The sequence below is a fragment of the Plecotus auritus genome (genome assembly GCF_963455305.1).
Source record: "Plecotus auritus genome assembly, chromosome: 4".
NCBI classification, from domain to species: Eukaryota; Metazoa; Chordata; class Mammalia; order Chiroptera; family Vespertilionidae; genus Plecotus; species Plecotus auritus.
In genome coordinates this window covers 137,376,978-137,397,620 of record NC_137775.1, presented here as the reverse complement: position 1 = coordinate 137,397,620, position 20,643 = coordinate 137,376,978, and the positions used below count along the sequence as shown (strand labels likewise).

The 20,643-nt window shown below is 42.2% G+C and overlaps 1 protein-coding gene across 6 annotated transcripts; it reads right to left on the bottom strand.

Moving 5' to 3' along the window:
* Window positions 1–20,643, bottom strand: SSBP1 (single stranded DNA binding protein 1). Of its 6 annotated transcripts, none has more exons than XM_080666264.1 (8): window positions 20,482–20,628; window positions 19,802–19,864; window positions 15,857–15,917; window positions 15,134–15,274; window positions 14,828–14,915; window positions 13,435–13,523; window positions 6,518–6,591; window positions 1–175 (listed from the first exon to the last, which is right to left on the bottom strand). In XM_080666264.1, exons 2-7 carry the CDS (start codon window positions 19,823–19,825, stop codon window positions 6,548–6,550), a joined length of 447 nt encoding a protein of 148 aa, XP_080522390.1. In that variant the 5' UTR covers window positions 19,826–19,864; window positions 20,482–20,628; the 3' UTR covers window positions 1–175; window positions 6,518–6,547. The 6 variants fall into 6 exon arrangements, with proteins under 6 accessions (XP_080522390.1, XP_080522395.1, XP_080522392.1 ...); XM_080666269.1 differs by having other exon boundaries at window positions 20,510–20,609; XM_080666266.1 differs by lacking the exon at window positions 1–175 and having other exon boundaries at window positions 4,902–6,591; window positions 20,528–20,643.

Sequence of the window (20,643 nt, the reverse complement as noted above, 5' to 3'; positions counted from 1 at the left end):
TGGCTTAAACAAGGTTTATTTGTGTCTCCCACAGAAGTCCAGAGGTAGATTGCCAAGACTGATGATGGCTCCACGGTCGTCACGGACCCCAGTTTCTTCTGTCTTCCATTCTGAAGATCGTCTCATGGTCCCAGATGGCTTTCATTTCAGACATGAAACAGCCAGATATGAGGGTCTGGAGAAGCACAAAGTATGAGACTCCAACAGAGTCACCTCATTTAAGGAACTTGCCTGAAAGCACCACCAAATGATTTCTGCTTGTACCCCCTTAGTAACCTTTAACTGCAAAGATTAGGAATGCAGTATTTCAGCTGCGCACACTGTCACCCCCAATAACACCTGGGTTCTGTAAATGCAGAAGGAAGAATGGATATTGGGTAGTATATTAATCATGTTTCCTATTTTCTGTATTTTGTGATGCATTGACATCTTGGGGCCTTGCACACCATGGGAGGGACCACCCCCCTCCCAGGTTTAGCTAATTTCTAGAAATAGTAAATGACTTGCCCATGACATGCCTTTGTTATGCAAACCAAGCAATCCTGAGTCCATTCGCTCCAATAGCCTCCTTTTATCAGGCTTCTACAGTACAGCACACTACTCCTCTACCCAACATCACCCTAGGGCATAGGCCTGTACCTGACAACCAGGGACTGCCTACATAGCCCAGAGCCTGCTGGAAATTATTTCCACGGTCCAATCCTGAACTTGCTCAACTTGCCTATCCTATCTTATCCATCCTTTCCCATGAAAAAACATAATAAAAGCTCTGGCCCATACACCCACCTTGCTCCTTCTGCCTCCTGACCTACCCTGGAGCTTCCCGTGGGTGTGGTTCTGCATGGTTGGGTGTGGTTCCTCCTCTTGGGAACAGTATGTAAGAAACTTCTCTTTCAAAGGCAGGTGTCTCCATATCTGTCATCCCATCATATCCAAGTAAAGCAAATCCCAGTAGCCAGGCCAGCGTGGCTCAGTGGCTGAGCATCAGGAGGTCATGGTTTGATTCCTGGTCAGAGCACATGCCCAGGCTGCCAGCTCGATCTCTGGTGAGGGGCGTGCAGGAGACAGCTGATCAATGATTCTCTCTCATCATTAGTGTTTCTCTCTCTCCCTCCTTCTCCCTTCCTCTCTGAAATCAATAAAAACATTTTAAAAAATAAAACAAATCCCAGGTATATTATAAAACAAGAAGGCAACTGCAAATTTTTCCCACATTACAGTTTTCCACAAGAGAAAGCTGGAATACAGGCAACATTTAAAAGTTATTTCACAAACTCTGTTTACAATGTATTTGGAAGAAGAAAAAAGTTGCTTGTCTCAACTTATCTTCTCATTAATCAGCACCCTGACAAATATAAGCTTAAACTTACATGTTCAAAACTAAACTCAATGCCCTGGCCATTGTGGCTCAGTTGGTTGGAGCGTGTTGTCCTGTGCACTGAAAGGCTGCGGTTTGATTCCAGTCAGGGCACATGCCTATGCTGCAGGTTTGGTCCCTGATGATAAATGTTTCCCCTCCCCAACCCCACCTCACCGCCTCCCTTCCTCCCTCTCTATAATCACTAAAACATATCCTCAGGTGAGGATTAAAAACAGAACAAAACACTAAACTGTACACTCATTATCTTCCCTCTTCTCAAATCTGCTCCCACATCCATATTCCTTAGTCTCAGAAACAAAGTGCCACTACCCACACAGCTGGCCAGGCAGAAGCTTCAGAATTATCTGTTGTCTTTTACCATCTATTCTGTCACCACTAGATTCTGGGCGGGGATATATGCTCTTAGTATCCCCAACCCTGAGCCTAAAAGGAGCCTAACACGTAACCGGTACACAACAAATGGATCAATGTGAACCCCAAATGCCCTTCATGTCACCTCTTACCTACCCTACCAACCTTTCTAGGCTTGTTCAGTCCCTTTCTAACTGCCTCCAGACTTTCTCCCTCTAACCCTTCACCTGCCTTCATTGTTCATTCGATGAGATGTCCATCTTAAAACCTTCTAGAGCTCCCACTGCCAAAGTCCTCTGCAAGCTTTCAAGGCCCTCTCTGATCTAGCCTGACCCACTTTTCATGGTTTTCTCTCTCACTGCTTCATACACTTTTAAGTTTCTGGGCTTTTGTCCATTCTGATTCTTCTGTTATTCTTCTATGCTCTTCTGTGCCCCACACAGAACTTTATTTCTACCATATTACACTTAGCTACACAGGCTCCTACTTGTCCTCCCCATACAACCTTCACCAACCTAAATCAGGAGCTCCTTCAATGCAGGACTCCTGTTATATTCATCCATACACTCAGGCCTGCAGGGTGCATGGCATACAGCAAGTATCTAATTGACTTTTGAGTTTAAACAGATGCCCAAATTAATTGTAAAAAGCCATGGAAGAGTAAAAACAAATAAACAACAAAACATTTCCCAAGATGGATATGTGCTCAGTAATCCATGGATGTTAGTAACAACAACAAAAAAGGTCAAGTACAATACACTGAAGTTAATATGCTCTCATAAGTATCTATGGGATTTGATGCGATGGGCTCAGTGATATGCCTTGTTTACAATAACTACAGCAATAACAATAGCCCATATGTGTTGAGCACTTGATCCAGTCACTACATGTTAAGTAAGCTACATATATTATTTATTATGCTCTTCACAGTAGACCTGTAAAGTAGATACTACTACTGTCCCTTTTTATTCACAGAAAAACAAAACAACAAAAATCCAAGGCAAGGAAAGTTAAGAAACTCACCAGAGACCACTCAGCTGGTGAGGGAAGCAGGGATTGAAATCCAGGCTTTCTAATGGCATAGCCTTAAGGGAACTAATATGATAGACCACTTTTTCTCAAATGACAGGTGCAATAGAAAAACTAAAATGTCAAGATGTACTACTTTATGGACTAACAAGATCGTGAGGTCAAGACATGGGAGACAGCAAAGGGATGAAGAGCAAAGAGACAAAAAGAGAAATTTCATTACTGTGGCTGCATGATTCTGATGGCCGAAAAAACCACCCACAGCCCTATTACAGACTGTGCGACTGGCACAGAGGCAAATACAGCAGTAAGATGGGGCTCAATATTGTCGATACCTGCCAAGTCTCATTCTCCAGTGAGCCTGACAAATTCTAGACCCATCTTCCTAACAATTTCATCTCTCTGTAGGAAAGAAAGAATGAGGAGCAGACACAATGAACTTATTTTAACCAGTAGAGACACTGCTTGGTTAAAAGAGGAATGTGTAAAGATAAGCTGGTAGAGGAATTAGCTGTGACTTATTTTCCTGTAGGCTATCAGACTGAAAATCAGGAAGAGTAAAGAGATACAGGTATTTCTCCCTCACATGTGATTCTCCCCCGACCAATTATGAAATGAACTCCCTGTGAGATTCATATGCTCCCTGCATGGAGTGCTGGTCAAAGGTTAGCAGTGAGGAGTTGTGGATTCTAGGGGCAATGGGAGTGGGAGGGTGACGGGAAACAGGCACTGGGCAGAAAACAAAGTGAAAATTTCACATACCTGAGTTCACACTCAAGCTTGCCTCTTTTAAGCTACACGACTTCAATAGGCTACTCAACCTCTGCTTAGGGTTTCCTCTTCCCAGGTAAAATGAAGCTAATACTACCTTCTTCCTGGGGTCAAAGTTAAATGAGACAGTGATAAAAGCACTTTGCCTGGCAGGCAGTAAGCACATAATAAATGTCAGCCATTCGTGGGATTACTGTAAGAGATTTCTCTATAACTCATTAACTGTGATCATCTCGCATTTTAAATTTGTTTGCTGCTGCTCCCACCCATCTGCATGGATACAATGCAAACCCCAACAGATAGCTCAGTAAAGTGATCCTGCCCTCATTTTCATGTCAGTGTTTCAGTGAACTCCAACTGAATGACAAACATTCATAACGCCCTAAAATGCCGCTGTGCTAGGCTGAGCTGGACGGAGGCAAAGGGTAGTCTGAATCAATGGCAAACTTGCCTTAAGAATTGCATGGCCCAGCCGGGGTGGCTCAGTGGCTGAGCATCGACCTATGAATCAAAAGGTCATGGTTCAATTTCTAGTCAGGGCACATCCCCAAGTAGTGGGCTCAGTCCCCAATAGCGGTCGTGCAGGAGGCAGCTGATCAATGATTCTCTCATCATTAATGTTTCTATCTCTCTCTCCCTCTCCCTTCCTCTCTGAAATCAATAAAAATATATTTAAGAAAAAAGAAAAGAATTGCATGTTCTTTAGGGAACAAAGAGAAACTATTACTGATTTCTCCTGAGCTACAAAGGTTAGGCTGTAACCCAGTTGGCAATGACAAGGAATTCTCAAAACAGCCACAGAAGAATGTCCTTGGTATTTTTGGACATCTCTAGATTAGTTGTCCGGTGGTATTTAAGAAATGGATATTGGCTGAAAACTGTATAGGCAGTGAACAGTGCATCTCATGTGGGTTGGTCTTTAAAGTTGATTGCTCTGGGTTGTGTACACATATTAAGAGGAAAATGAAAGAAAAAGAGGGTAGAAAAAAAAGTAAAAGAGGTGAGTGTCTAAGCATGAGATGCCAAGATGCAGATGATGGAGAAAAAAACATGAAGGTTCGATTACCTTTTCACCTCCAGTACATGAAGCGGTACTAGCTGAAGGTGAATGAGTTTAGCAAGCCTGCCTTGGAAATAATGGAAAGGTGTTTTTTCCCCCAAAATGAAAAGAGCTTTATTTTTTCTTATTATAAAAGTAATACACTTTCAATGCTAAAAAGTAAAATTAGGATATATACAAGTTTAAAGAAATAAGGAAAAATCACACAAAATCCCCCTATCCAGAGATCAAAACATTTAATGTTTCTTCCTCTAGACTTTTCTAAGCATATAATTATATTAACTGCAACTTTTTTTTTTTTTTTTTTTTGAAACTGGGATAACACCACACATGCTGTTTGATACTTTTTCTCCCACTGTTCTATGTATCATACTCCTCTCTCCACTTAACAAGGAATCTCAAAATCAGTCACAGATTTCGGCAGGTATATCCGACACCATACCTGAAAAAGGGAAATGTGGGACACACTTGGACCAGATGATCCCCACATTCTATACTGCTATCAGGTTCCACCCATCTCCTCTATGCCTAGACCATCTGGGGGCAGCAGACGGGGCTGCCTAGGTGGGAGGGCAGAGTTGGTGCTCCCACAGTCTGTCTGATGTGAATCGCCAGGTGTGCAGCACAAGCACATCTGAGGCCTCCGCGTTGAACACCTGACTCTGCAGGCTGCCGCCCAGCCTCAGAGCCTTTCAGGAAGTCTGCAGGGGGAGTTTGGAGAAGAGGCCCTCAGCTTATGAGGATCCCGTAGGACACAATTTCTGCCCCTGCGCCCCGGGCTCAGAATTCCTTTCAGGTGGCCATTAAGAGTCCATACGCAGTGTGTGAATTTTGAACCTGTTTAAGTCCAGCACGTCCTAAGCTTCAGTGAGCAGCATGCTCTCAGGGCACATATACATAGGCTGGGCCTGACCCAGATGGAATGATCAACTTCTATAGCAGCCAACCTCTAAAACCCTGCAGCAAACCAGAAACAAACCTGTGGAGGACTGATGCAAACTTTAAGAGGTAAAAGATGCACTGAAAAGCTGTTTAATTCATGTGATCCTTGTTAGTAAATTATTAGTACTTGGTAATTTCCAGAACCTTATAATAAAAGCACACAATTTTCTGCGTGTACACAAGTTTCTCTATGTATATGTGCATCCAGACCATGTGGAAAAAGAAAAGGAAAATGTTATACTGAGGCTCTAACCTAGGGAGGCAAGGTCAAAAGTTGGTCAGGGGTCTTCCCTGAGAGTTCTGGATGAGAATAAAAGGAAAGAGAATCGGAACCAGAGCCCTGTACCATCCCCTGGAGATGGACTGCTTCACCCCTAGCTATATTTCAGGTCTTTACTGCTAGATAACTTCATTTTATAAATGCTACTATTGAAACTGTCCACAAACAAAAGATTTGAAGGCAGGTTAGATACCAACCTGCTCAGCGACTCCTTTCACTTTGGGCTAAAGCTGAATATCCCACTGGGATCATGCATCTGTCAAGACTTATCCACTGTCTGTTCTATGCCAAGCTCTGGTTAAAGTGCAGGTACACAGAGCCAACAGGTAAGAAGATCAATATTTACAACAAGGAGATAGATGCCTAACATATAGTGATGCTCAATAAATACTGAATCAATACTATAACAGAAATGCACACAAAAACAAGGTGTCTTCCTAAAGGACATTATTCCTTTGCTGTAGCACAGATGAACCTGACAGTTCACTATTCTGTATACTTGTACATAGAAACCACCCCTAAGAGAATAAACAATTAGTGAACGTTGCATTAGACAGAAACGACCAAGGCTGATGGCAAAAAGGGGGGTGGAGAGCAACAGTCAGGAGAAAGCAGAAATATTACCATTTTATATAAAAGAATATTTTAATTTTTGTCCTTAGAAACTATAAAGACTATACATGATTTGGAAATGAGACTATACCAAACACTGGCCAAAGAAGAATGGTCCGCTCTATGCCTTCTCTTTTGTCTGGTCACTCAGAAATATAATGTTATCTGTAAAGAAGCCAGAGTACAAATATTATTTTCAGAACACTTTTCCCATCCCATTTAATCATTCCCCTCTAATACATACATACTTCAGTGCTATTACCTAAAAGGATTTTATGCCAATTCTCAAAATACTGAGCAACTCTTGCTGTTCACTAGAGGTATCCTATCTAATAAAAGAGTAATATGCAAATTGACCATCACACCAAGACACAAGATGGCTGCCCCCATGTGGACACAAGATGGCCACCACAAGATGGCCTGCAGGGGAGGGCAGTTGTGGGAAGTTAGGGGTGACCAGGCCAACAGAGGAGGGCAGTTGGGGGTGACCAGGCCAGCAGGGGAGGACAGTTGGGGGGACCAGGCCTGCATTGGAGGGCAGCTGGGGGAACCCAGGCCTGCAGGGGAGGGCAGTTGGGGGGGACCAGGCCTGCAAGGGAGGGCTATTGGGGGGGACCAGGCCTGCAGGGGAGGACAGTTGGGGGGACCAGGCCTGCAGTGGAGGGCAGTTGGGGGCGATCAGGCAAGCAGGGAGGCAGTTAGGGGTGACCGGGCCAGCAGAGGAGGGCAGTTGGGGGAGACCAGGTCAGCAGGGAAGGACAGTTGGGGGGGACCAGGACTGCAGGGGAGAGAAGTTGGAAGGGACCAGACCTGTAGTGGAAGGCAGTTGCGGGGGGGACCAGGCTGCAGTGGAGGACAGTTGCGGGGGGGGGGGGGGGGGGGGACCAGGCCTGCAGTGGAGGACAGTTGGGGGGGGGGGACCCAGGCCTGCAGGGGAGGGCAGTTGGAGGAAACCAGACCTGCAGGGGAGGGCAGTTGGGAGCCAGCAGTGGGATCGGGCTTAAACGGGCGGTCGGACATCCCTCAAGGGGTCCCAGATTGGAGAGGGTGCAGGCTGGGCTGAGGGACACCCCCCCCCATGCATGAATTTCATGCACCAGGCCTCTAATCCTATATAATAAAAGAGTAACATGCAAATTAACCATCACTCCGCTACACCCACAAGCCACGCCCACCAGCCAATCAGGAGCGAAAATGCAAATAAACCCACCCAAGATGGCTATGGCCACAGAGAGCAGGAGGGAGGCTTGAGTTTCCCCAGCAATGGAGGAAGCCAAGCTTTCCGCCTGCCCTTGCCGACCTAGGCCTCCACTCAAGGCTACAAAGTTTCAATGATAGAAGATACATAAAACCAAACAGAAATGGTGGCAGCCACAGAGCTGGAAAGAGCAGGAGGCTAGGGTTGCCCCTGGTGATGGAGGAAGCCAAGCTTTCCGCACACCCTGGCTGGCCCAGGCCTCCACTTAAGGCTACAAAGTTTCAATTATAGAAGATACATAAATCCCACCAAAAATGGCTGCCACCACGGAGAAAGCAGAAGGCTTGGCTCCGCTCCAGGCTACAAAGTTTCAATTGTAGAAGATAAATAACCCCCAGATACCAGGGCCTCCGGCTTGGGTTGCCAGGGGGCGTGGCCGGCCTGCAAACCACCACAGGCCCCTCGTCCAGGCCGCCCCACACCCCAAGGGAACCCCACACTGATCCAGGACACCCTTCAGGGCAAACCAGCTGGCCCCCACCGTGCACCAGGCCTCTATCCTATCTAATAAAAGAGTAATATGCAGATTGACCATCACTCCAACACACAAGATGGCTGCCCCCATGTGGTCAAAGATCCTGCCCCCCTGTGGACACAAGATGGCCACCACAAGATGTCCAGCAAGGGAGGGCAGTTGGGAGGGACCAGGCTTGCAAGGGAGGGCAGTTGTGGGTGATCAGGCCAGCAGGTGAGGGCAGCTGGGAGGGACCAGGCCTGCAAGGGAGGGCAGTTGGGGGCGATCAAGCCTGCAGGGGAGGGCAGTTAGGGGTGACCAAGCAGGCAGAGGAGGGAAGTTGGGGGCGACCAGGCCTGCAGGGAAAGGCAGTTGGGAGGGACCTAGGCCTGCAGGGGAGAGCGGTTGGGGGGGACCAGGCCTGCAGGGGAGGGCAGTTAGGGGTGACCAGGCCTGCAGGGGAGAGCAGTTGAGGGGTACCAGGCCTGCAGGGGAGGGCAGTTAGGGGTGACCAGGCCTGCAGGGAGGGCAATTAGGGGCAAACAGGCTGGCAGGGGAGTGGTTAGGGGGTGATCAGTCTGGCAGGCAGAAAAATTAGGGAAAATCAGGAAGGCAGGCAGGCGAGCAGTTGGGAGCCAGCAGTCCTGGATTGTGAGAGGGATGTCCGACTGCCCGTTTAGTCCGGTGGGATCAGACTTAAACGGGCAGTCAGACATCCCTCGAAGGGTCCCAGATTGGAGAGGGTGCAGGCTGGGCTGAGGGACACCCCCACCCCCGTACATGAATTTCGTGCACCGGGCCTCTAGTATACAATAGGCAGGATGGAGCTCAAAGCTGGGCTTCAGCTATCTGTCAACAATTCAGACTTTGTTAAAAGAGGTGGCATATTTCTTGTCTTTCCTGAACAATTAAGGTCTTCTCAGCAATGACTCTCTACCAAGCAACAAATCACAGATTTCAAAGCCTTCAATGCTCAGACAGGTGCCATGAAACAGGCAGCACATCCTCACGTAGAAAAGGACCAGGCAGAACACTCCTCATGCTGGAGGTGGGGAGAAGGACAGTGCTCATTTCAACACACGGCCTTGTTGGCAGGGATAGATTTATTTATGTTTTAAAAAGAAGTTTGAACATTCACATAGAAGACATTTTATTTTTAAATGTTAAAATAGAATGACTTTTTATATACTCATTCTTTGGAAAAGATTTACTAATCAATATTACAAAGAGAGCATTTTTATCTAAGAACATCAGACATTACTCTGAAAATGCTGTTCCAGACGGAGTTAGTTTAGGCTATGCCAAGGAAAAGAATTAAGTAGTACTTCCTGTATAACTCCAAAAGATCTAGATTCTTTTAACTTTGGAATTATTTAAAAATGGTTATTATATAATGACTAAATACTTATTGACTATCTAGTCTTCAAAAAATGGAATATTTTGGTGCAGAATGGTTATTTCAGAAGAGATTGTTAGAACTGCATCACTGTGTAAAGACAAGAGTGCCATCTGCTGGCGGTTAGTTTTAAGTTACAGACATGATCCCTAGGAAGAAAAAAACATGGTCTGTAAAACAGATCAACCAAATTAAACTCTACTCCCTTCAATTCAAATGTCACTAAAGACCTATTCATTTATGATCTAGAAACCTATATGAATACTGGTGACAAGAAAAACACAAAATGGCAGATAATATGAAAGGCATCCTTTTGGCTAAGTTCATAACAATTTACACAATCAAAATTAACCCACACATTGGTTTATAGTAAAATATGAAAGTGTTAAATGATTCATAAATAAATAGTTAAGAGATTTAGAAATTGTCAATTATTATTTTGTTAGTAAGCTTGGTTTCCCACTGCTGAAATTATAGGTGTAGATCTATATACCACATGGAGATCTGGAAAAAAATGTGAACAGTTGGATATGGCCAAAGGAAGAACAGGACATGGAGGAAATGATTTACTCTCAAGACACTCAAAAATTATGAAAACAAAACGGTCAGGAAGAACCTGGTCTAAGGTCTGATAATGAAGGCAGAAAATCACCTATGTTGGTTTTTAAGGTCAATATACTTTCAAAAAAAAAAAAAAAACAGTAAGAAATTGTAATCTATCAATAAGGTATAGTGGTTAAGACATGAACACTGGAGCAAGGAAGATAAACATTAAAAAAAAAGTGTTGAAAGATCCCAGGTTTGATTCTGGTCAAGGGTATGTACCTCAGCTGCAGACTCAATCTCTGGCCCTTGTCAAGGTGTGTGTGGTAGGTAACCAATCGATGTGTTTTTCTCACATCGATGTTTTTTTCTCTCTCTCTCCCTATCCCTTCCACTCTCTCTAAAAAGATCAAATAGAAAAATATTCTCTGGTGAGGATTAATAAAAGAGACTTAAGTTCTCAGATGTCCAGCCTTCAAAACTGCAAGAAAATAAATTTCTGTTTAAAAAAAACAAACATGAAAATAATGTAAGATAATGTTTGGATTTATTGAGCAATCAAGAACTATGAACACTGTGATAACTGGTAAAAAAAAAAATTAACAATAATTTCTTAACCGCACTGTAGCTGTGTTTTAAAATGGAGCCCATATCTTTCAGAAATACCTACTGAAATATTTATGGATGAAATAATATAACATCTGAAATTCGTGTCAAAATAACCCAGGTGGAGGAAAAGTGGCTGGGAGTGAGGATGAAGTAGTATCAGCTCTCAGTTGATAATTGTTGAAGCTAAATGATAAATGTTTTTAAAAAAAATTTCTCTCCACTTTTGTATGTGTGACATTTTCCATAATGAAAAATATAATTTTTAAATAATTTTGGCATGACTCAGAAGATCCTAAACATTGAGTCATTATTACTACAATAAATGTCTTTCATTCCCATCTACTTATCTATAAAAACAAGGTTTCTCGGTGTTTATATCCATAAAAATGAAAAGAACAGAATTAGTTCTTAACTACTGTCTTATTTTAGCACTTTCTCCAAGAATGGGGAAAAAAAAGAACCACCTATCTCATTATAAGATGCATTTCCAATAAAATTTTAGTTTTTACATTTAAATATTAAAGTTGTTTTGGTCAATTATGTACTAAAAACAACTATAATGATAACACAATGAAGAAGAAATGTAACATTGAGCATCTTACTGTCAAGAATTTTAAAATATTTTAAAATTTCTATTTATATATGTATTTTTCTTGCAAATATAACTGGATGAATAATAAAAGATTCTTAACTACACAATCTATTTAGATACGCTTCGGAGGAGAAAATGGGATGGGAAAACAAGTTCAGAGAAAAAGGAATACAGTCATGTGCCACTTAATGATGAGTATAGGTTCTGAGGTATCGTTTGGTAGGCAGTTCCATTGTTGTGCAAACATTGTAGAGTTCCCTTACACAAACCTAGACAGTATAGCCTACTGTACATCTAGGCTGTATGATATAGCCTAGTGCTCCTAAGCTACAAGCCTGTACAGCCTATTACTGTATAAAAATAGACAAGATTAAGTCAAGCACAAGAAAAAATGATGCAATCAAGAGCTGTGGGGTGTAACACCCACTCTGTTTATAGCAGTTTGTTTTAAGTAGAGAGAGTACTATCTAAAATAAAGATAAAAAGTAAACACATAAACCAGTAACAGTCATTTATTTATTATTATCAAGCATTATATATTGTACATAACTGTATATGCTGTACTTTATATGACTGGCAGGATAGGTTTGTTAACACCAGCATCTCACAAACACGTGAGTAATGCACTATGCTTAACATTACAATGGCTATGATGTCACTAGGCGACAGGAAATTTTCAGCTCCATTATAATATTACTAGAGGCTTGGTGCATGACATTCGTGCAATTGGGGACAGGGAGGGGGTCCCCTCAGCCTGGCCTGCACCCTCTCACAGTCCAGGGCCCCTCGGGGGTTGTCCGCCTGCCAAGGGGTCCTTAGCGCTGCCACAGAGGCAGGAGAGGCTCCTGCCACCATGGTTGCACCCACCAGCTGTGAGCCTGGCTTCTGGCTGAGTGGTGCTCCCCCTGTAGGAGCACACTGACCACCAGGGAGCAGCTCCTGCATTGAGCGTCTGCCCCTAGTGGTCAGTGTGTATCATAGCGACTGGTCATTCCACTGTTCGGTTGATTTGCATATTAGGGTTTTATTATATAGGACTGGAGGCCTGGTACACGGATTTGTGCACCAGTGGGGTCCCTGGGCCTGGCCTGCGGGGATCAGGCCGAAACTGGCTCTCCAACATCCTCTGAGGGGTCCCGGATTGAAGAGGGCAGTTCTCGGGTGACGCACCTGGAATTAGGCTCCCTCCTCTCTGATTCTGGGTGTGTCACCTGAGAACCACAGCTGCCAAGTCACCACAGCTCGGCAGCTCCTGTGTTGAGCATCTGCCCTCTGGTGGTCAGTGCGCATCATAGCTACTGGCCAGAGCGCCTGCCCCCTGTGGTCATTGCATGTCATAGCTACCGGTCGAACTATCAGACAGTTGCTTAGGCTTTTATATATATAAATAATACCACTGCTGTGTATGTGGTCCTTTGTTGACCCAAACATCATTATGCAGTGCATGACTGTACTATAAAATTTTTAAATGTTGAAGAGCTTGTTCATAGATTTTTAAAAAGTGATTGGTATCAAATTGCTATATTTAGATCCATTAATACATTGAAGAATAACAATGTTATATTGAAAAAAATGTTAATGTCAATTTAAAGATGTCCAAAGGGGTATAGTTTTCAAAATTTTTGTAGCATTTTCAAAAAAGCTTGAAAACTGCTCTAGGGGATAGCTTCTTAACCTTCTTTAAACTCTGTGTGTCCATCTTTTCTAAGTTATGTTAACGAGAATAGGAATTTAAAACAAAAGCATCATGTTAAGTACCAAAGAGGGTCTGAATAAATCTGCACAAATGTCTAATACCACTCAATTAATGTAACTCTATCTTGCCACATGCTTCTCCCTGTTTAGGCCTTCAAAGACTCTAGATTCTAACTCCAACAATAAGAATAGGCACAGATAGTTCAATTTATACTCTACTCAACATTACTTGTGAACTAAGACTGTTTGAGTGTAGAGATAATTTTCTAAAGGAATAGATAAGTGTAGAAACTCATAGCAAGCCTACAAAGCACACTCAGCATTCTTCTAGTGAGCTGCCTTACAATTTCATTAGCATCAGTATCTCAGCCCCAGTTAAAGTTACTTATAACACAACCAAGCTTTTAAAGAAGGTGGGGGGTGGGGGGGTGGGGGGAGAACTGCTGTTATCACAAACTTACCAGCTATGATTGTTGTTGCTTGTCGCCTCACATTATTTTTATCCATATATTCACCATAGTCTATTTTCCCTTCCACATAAATTCGAGACCTGAAATAAATAAAATTTACAGTTTTTAGTATGGAGATTCTAATATGCTTTACAGGGGCAATAATGAGAATACACTAAGGATGAAATATATAATCATACATAACCTCATTTTTGCTACTACTTCATAAAGTTCAAAATTAAGTGTACTGAAACAGAATGTACACACATTCTCATCTCAGAAAAATGACTCACCTCAGTAAAAAGGACGTTTTCATCCTTGAGCTAACTGTGGTCCATAAGGAACTTTAAAAAAATTTGTTCAAATCTTAAGCTAAAATTTAAAAAAAAAAGTTCTAAAGGCAAAGATAGTGAAAATTAAAGGGTAATCTAGTGTCAGCCCTTAAATATCTAGGATTGATTTCCAATGTGTCATTTTCCTTGACCTTTGATTTTGGACCCCCTAATAGATTTTCACTTATTTTTCAATTCCTAAAGTTTTCCTCAAGAGATTTAGGAAAATTCTAAATAGAGGTTTTCAGCTTAGTACTTCACTCAGAGTTAATTACTAAGACTATTTCTGCACTATCTAGAAGGCTGAGCTAGAAGACACACCAGGTGAAATTGCATAAACATTTCCCTAGAAATTTCCTACATCTGTTTATATGTATATATGCACATATTCAGACATACATACATACATAAATGGCGATGGAGGTACATATGAAGAAAAGGTATGCAGTTATGGGAAAAAAATTGAAATCGTAGTCACTGCTGAAATTACTTTTTATGAAATATACTAACTGTGAATACAACTGCTGTAAAACACACCCTTTTGTCCTGTGGATTTGGAAAAAGCACTTTTTATTAATAAGCATTTCAAAAGGGACCTATGAAGACTATATAAAATAGTCAAATATAAAAAACTGATGTAAATAGGACCATAATACCTCACTGTGTCAGGCTTCACACATTCCAGGTCCTCTGCTAAGGCCATCATGCAGAGGACAAGACGCATGACCTGGCCGTCAGGACCCCTGGCTGTGGCAGCCTGGGAACTCCTTCAAGGTGTGTTGCCTTGTTCACAGGGAATTTGGAACATTTTGCCTTCCCTCTGGCCTCATCTGCTTCTATTTATATTCACATCCTATTTTCCCTAAACTTTAAGTTCTTAGAATGCTAAAACAGGTTTTATATACACCTTTTCACACAGAGCAACACAAGATATACTATTAAGCACTGAATGAATATCTCCTGGGTTAATATAAATTAACAGTACTCAGGAATGAAGTAGTTACACAATTCATGAGAACACTTGTCAGTTTTTAAACCATTCAAACTGTAAGATTCTTCCTGCCCCCACTTACCCCTTTTTCACATACTGATATGCCACATCTCTGAGGCCTGGTCGGAATACTGAAATTCTGTGCCATGTTGTCTTTTGACTGACGTCACCTAAATCATAAGAATAGGAAACATGGTGACAAATGCCAGCAGACAAAATAAATGCCAAAGAACAACATGCCTGGCAAAACCAACATCACAGTGTCAAAGAGAATAAAACAAAGCCAGAGAAGAACAATCTTTTCTAAAAGTAACTTATCTCTAGTTAATTAAAACTAAACAATGTCTCTTTATTGCTGATAAAATTATCACCCGTCTTTTATACTCACCCATTTGGTATGCTTCATTGTCTCCTGATTTCCACATCTCATTTGTTGCTAGAGAAAATATTGTGACTGGGTTTTTCCCTTCCACCTGTCTCATGACAGGATCCTGACCAACTCGCCCCAGTAACTGCACACGATTCAGAGCTGAAATGCAATGTATAGATAAAATGAGGTTGAGAGAAGTGTCCTGAAGAGGGAAATCAGTTGAAGTAACAAATAAGAAGCTGGGAGGAAAAGAGGGTTGGCAAAAAGAAGAAACTATTCTTAGAGTAGCCCACAAAACAAATATTAAGCTCTTTTTCTTAAATTCTTCTTTAAAATACCTTGAAAAAAAACTGTATCACTAAAATAACATCTGAGATGTGAAAATCTTTATAAATACTAGAAAACATTTCTGTGAAGTAATAGGTTTCATAAACTTTCAGTCCCTCAAACAAATAGCACATAACGCTAGGTAACTTAGATAACCAACTATGACTCAAGGAAATTATATGGCAGGAAAGTGACAAGAGAGAGCGAGTTCTGACTGATAAAGAAAGAAGGGCCCAATTTATACTAGGCCCTGCAGCCTGATGGGGCAAGGCCAAGATCCAAGAGGCAAATGTGAGCCAAAGGCATGGTGACTAACAGATTATAAAACAACAGTGCACCCCTGTAACACATTTGAGAGAATATTTGCACATTGCTACAAACATACTTTACACTTGGAAATTAGCTACTACTTACATCTTTCCAGAACCAAGCTGCTTACTACTTCAGACTCATGTCTTACAAATTTATGAAACACCTAAAGTGAAACAAATTAATAAAATGGCTGTAAGTTTTTGGAATTTTCAGGGAAAAGCAAATGCAAACAAAGACCTACTCACATTTGGTCACCATCTATTCAGCTGCTCCTACAGCATACATCCACGGAAAACAAGAGATGTGCTTCCCATGTTTTCCATCACACGGTGCCAAAAGGACCATGCAACACTTAAGGGCAGCCTACTACAGAGCCCAAAGGTACAAAGGAGGCACTGGAGAGCATGCCCAAGAAAGTTACTTTATGGTCCTCTCCTGGTTCTTTTGTGATAACCCTCCTGCTTATGATGCTTCTGTGGCTGCACACAAAAGGTAAAATCCAACATATGCTGGAAAAACCCATGCTTTCAATAGGCCAAGAAAAAGGTCTAAGATAAACAAATTTGGTTCCCTGATAAAGTACAAAGATATGTCCAAATTAGTTTGTCAGAGAAAGGTAATTGCTGGCACATAACAGCAGCACTCAATGATAATAACAGCTATCACTCAATTCCAGCTAAGTGCTTTAGCTGTTATCAATTCATCCTAGAATATACCTATAAACTATGCAAAATTATCCACACTTTAGAGATGAAAAAAATGAAGTTCAGAGAGATTAAGTAACTTGCACAAAACCCTACAGGAAGCAAGTGGCAAGTCATGCCTAGAACCCAGAACCTTCTGGCACAGGACTGCTGCTTTTCCCATGCCCTCTGCTGCCTCCTTAAAGACATTCTATTCAAGGGCACCTCCTAAGATAGAGTACACAACACTGGGCACATGGCTGGGTTCAGAGTGCTAAACCACTCATTACATTATAAAAACCCCATGTGCCAAGTGGTAGTACTGTTAATATAAAAAGTAGATGGCCCTAGCTGGTTTGGCTGAGTGGATAGAGTGTTGCAGACTGAAGAGTCCTGGGTTCGATTCCAGTCAAGTGCATGTACCCCAGTTTCAGGCTCGATCCCTGGGCCTGGTCAGATCCCCAGCCTTGGCCAGGGCATGTGTGGTAGGCAATTAATCGATGTGTCTCTCTCACATCGATGTTTGTCTCTGTCTCTTCCTCCTCCCTCCTTCCCTTCCACTCTCTCTAAAAATCAATGGAAAAATATCAAGTGAGAATTAACAACAGCAACAACAACAAAAAATATGTATCTATATAAAGCAGATGTCCACCAATCAAATGAACACCCATTCATTCCCAGAGTACTGCTGGCTATTGAATCCTATCACTATGTTTTGGGGCCGAGAGTGGGTAAGAAAATAAAGATGTGAATCAGAACATACTAAAGAATCAAACTGCTAACTAGTATCTGTACCATAATTCTAGAAAGGTACTACTTTGAGTACTTAGATAAATCAGGCTGGCTCTTAAGTCTTATCTATACATATAAAAGCCTAAGTGACCGTTACGACTGAACTACTGGAATTACCAGAACGACCGGTCGACCAGTTGCTATGACACTCTCAATGCAAGAGCTGCCCCCTGGTGGTCAGTGCACTCCCACAGCCAACCTCCTGCAGTCCCTTCCCCCGGCTGCCCCCCCAATCGCCCCCGATAGGGGGGCTGGCCAGCCAATCTCCCGGGGTCCCTCTCCCAGCTGGCTGGCGCCCCAATAGGCCTGATCACCAGCCAGGCTGAGGGACCCCACCCAAGCACGAATTCGTGCACCGGGCCTCTAGTAGAATCATGTTTCATTTTAGGTACACAAAACTCAAGACCTAATAGAAAGAGAGATATAGGGAAAGAATTTTTTAACTAGGATAATATTTTTAAATTAAACTTTTAACTCTAGATTTTATATCTGATTTTTACCTTAATACTGTAATATTGAGTATTAAGACTGTGGTAACTTTTCCAAGTTTCACACTTCAACACACACACACACACACACACACACACACACACACACACACAAAGTGATAAAATGTGATTCCAAAAACATAGAGTCAATTCTCCAGAAGGAGGGAGAAGAGAACAGGTTTCATGGAGAAATTGATTCTTAACAGGATGGGGAGTAAGAAGTGTTATAAAGAAGAATATATGTTGTAAGTAAGGAAAAGAGGTAGACTAGGCTGGCTCAGGGCTGGCTAAAGTGTCTGGAGAGATGAGTCAGACTGGGTGGAATGAGGAGGAATTTGGGGGCATAGTAAATTGTGATGTCGGGACTTTGGCTGCTCTCCTCAGTATGCAGAGATGGGTTGGGAGGCAGTTGACTGTAATAAAGAAGGTAGATAAGGGTGTGCAGGAGGCAACCTATCAATGATTCTCTCCAGTCATTGTGGTTTCTCTCTGTCTCTATCTCCCTCTCTGAAATCAATATATATATATATATATCTGTAATAATAAAAAGGGTAATATGCTAATTAGACTGGACAGCCGAATAACCTTCAGGACCTTCGGACCTTCCAGATAAAGCCGGGGCTGTGAGGGCCAAGCCCCTTGCACAAATTTCATGCATCAGGCTTCTAGGGTGTGTGTGTGTGTGTGTATGTATGTATATATATATTTATATATATATATATTTATATATATATATATATATATATATATATATATATATATATATATATTTTTTTTTTTTTTTTTTTTTAACTAAGAGTTTCATCTTATTCTGCATTATCAAGATCATCCTGCACAGACTATGTGGATGAAAGCAGGAGTTCTGTGAAGAGTCACCTCACAGTGTGATGTGACCCTAAATTCCTAACTGGTGGTTAGTCATTCCCTAAGCATATAACTTTTATGTAGTGAAAAGTTTATCTTTGCCTGAAGCAAGCCCTGTCCATTGTTGCTGTGCATCTAGGACCTCAGGGGTGGGCAAACTTTTTGACTCGAGGGCCACAATGGGTTCTTAAACTAGACCGGAGGGACGGAACAAAAGCATGGATGGAGTGTTTGTGTGAACTAATATAAATTCAAAGTAAAGGAGCGGAGGGGAGAGCAAGAGAACCCTCCGCTCTTTCGGCTCCGTGGGCCGGAAAGAACAGTCGAACGGGCCGGATCCGGCCCGAGGGCCGTAGTTTGCCCACGGCTGATCTAGGTTAACACACCTTGGAAATAAGCCACAACTACCACCCTCAAGAGAGTATATAATCTTGTTAACTACCTTGTAATGGAACCCCTACCTTGCTTTCTCCCACTTCCATGTAATCTTCCCTAAATGTCCTTCTTAATCTCAATAGCATCATGAAAGAAGCTGCAAACTGTTATTCTCCAGAGCATTTGAGTACTTGTTCACAGGCATGTATGTGTCTGCATTTTGGCTCAAACAAACTCTCATAAAATTAAAAAAAAAAAAAAAAAAGGTAGGTGGTCAGAAAAGGAACTACATGCCTTATAGAAAAATGCTGGGATAGCACTAACCAGTTTGCCTCAGTGGATAGAGAGTTGCCCTGCGGACTAAAGGGTCCCAGGTTCAATTCCGGTCAAGGACATGTACCTTGGTTGCGGGCACATCCCCAGTTGGGAGTGTGCAGGGGGCAGCTGATCAATGTTTCTCTCTCATCCATGTTTCTAACTCTCTATCCTTTTCCCTTCCTCTCTGTAAAAAAAAAAAAAAAAATCAATAAAATATGTTTTTAAAAAATGCTAAGAAAATGATTCTCAGTCTTTGGATCAATAGACTTTAACTGTTGTTGAACTGATCTAAATGTAAGTAACATGTTTTAATAAGTAATGACATATATATATATATATATATGTATATATGGAAAACTAGAAAATATTTTTGTTTTAGTGAACATTATTTACACAGGTAAAATCTTCTCCAAACCTCCATATCAAATAAGTACATATAAAGTGGGTGGGCTCAAAACTCCTTTGCCTCTGCAGTCAAAAGCCTGAAGAAATCTAATCAGCACAATTATGGAAAAGTGATTGATTACCTGCAATACAGGTCTTCGAAACATTGCTTCTACTTTTCCTACAATCTAATCTTTAGTCCTTTCCTGAAGGAAAAAAAAAAGGTAAATTAATACGACATCATATAGCAAGAGCACAAGTTCACTAATCCTAAATTTCTAACTTGCATTCCTGATATTTATGCAATCCATCTTATGACCATAACACATCAACATTCCTGCACATTTGACGAGTTTTCCCAAAAGAAACCTTACACCTGTATCTTTTTGATCCCCTTTAACTTCCTCCTCCTCCAATCCATACAAAAAATTCGTACTGAGTTATCCTCATTTCCATGCTATTGTCTTCTAAATTTTTATTAAAAGGCAAGCTCCCGGAGGGTAGGGATTTTTGTCGGATTTACTGTCAAATCCAATCCACCTAAAACAGTTCCTAACACATAGGGAGGGCTCAATAAATACTATAATGTCATCAAGGTACTTAAATCTGAAACTTGTTGCTGCAAAAATTGCCTCCATCCCTGTTAGTAAAGACTAAGGGAGATTCCTGGGCTCCCGGCCTCATGGCCAGGATGGGCACGTAGGTGCCCTTTCTAAAGTGACGCTCCCAACCAACGAAGTAAAGGGGCAGGAGGAGAGAGGAAACGCGAAGTCCTCCCCGCGCGTGGAAAGAGAAGGGACAGACAGCGACAGCACAGCACCACCTCCCGACCGACGCAGGGCTGCACGAACACCCAGCACGGAGCTCACGCCTCCTTCCCGCGCTCAGCGGACGCCCCAGCCGCACAGATCCGAGTTCGGAGGACACTTCCCAACACGGCCCTGACGCAAGGCTCCTGAGAGGAAGGAGAAACCGGAAAGGCCGT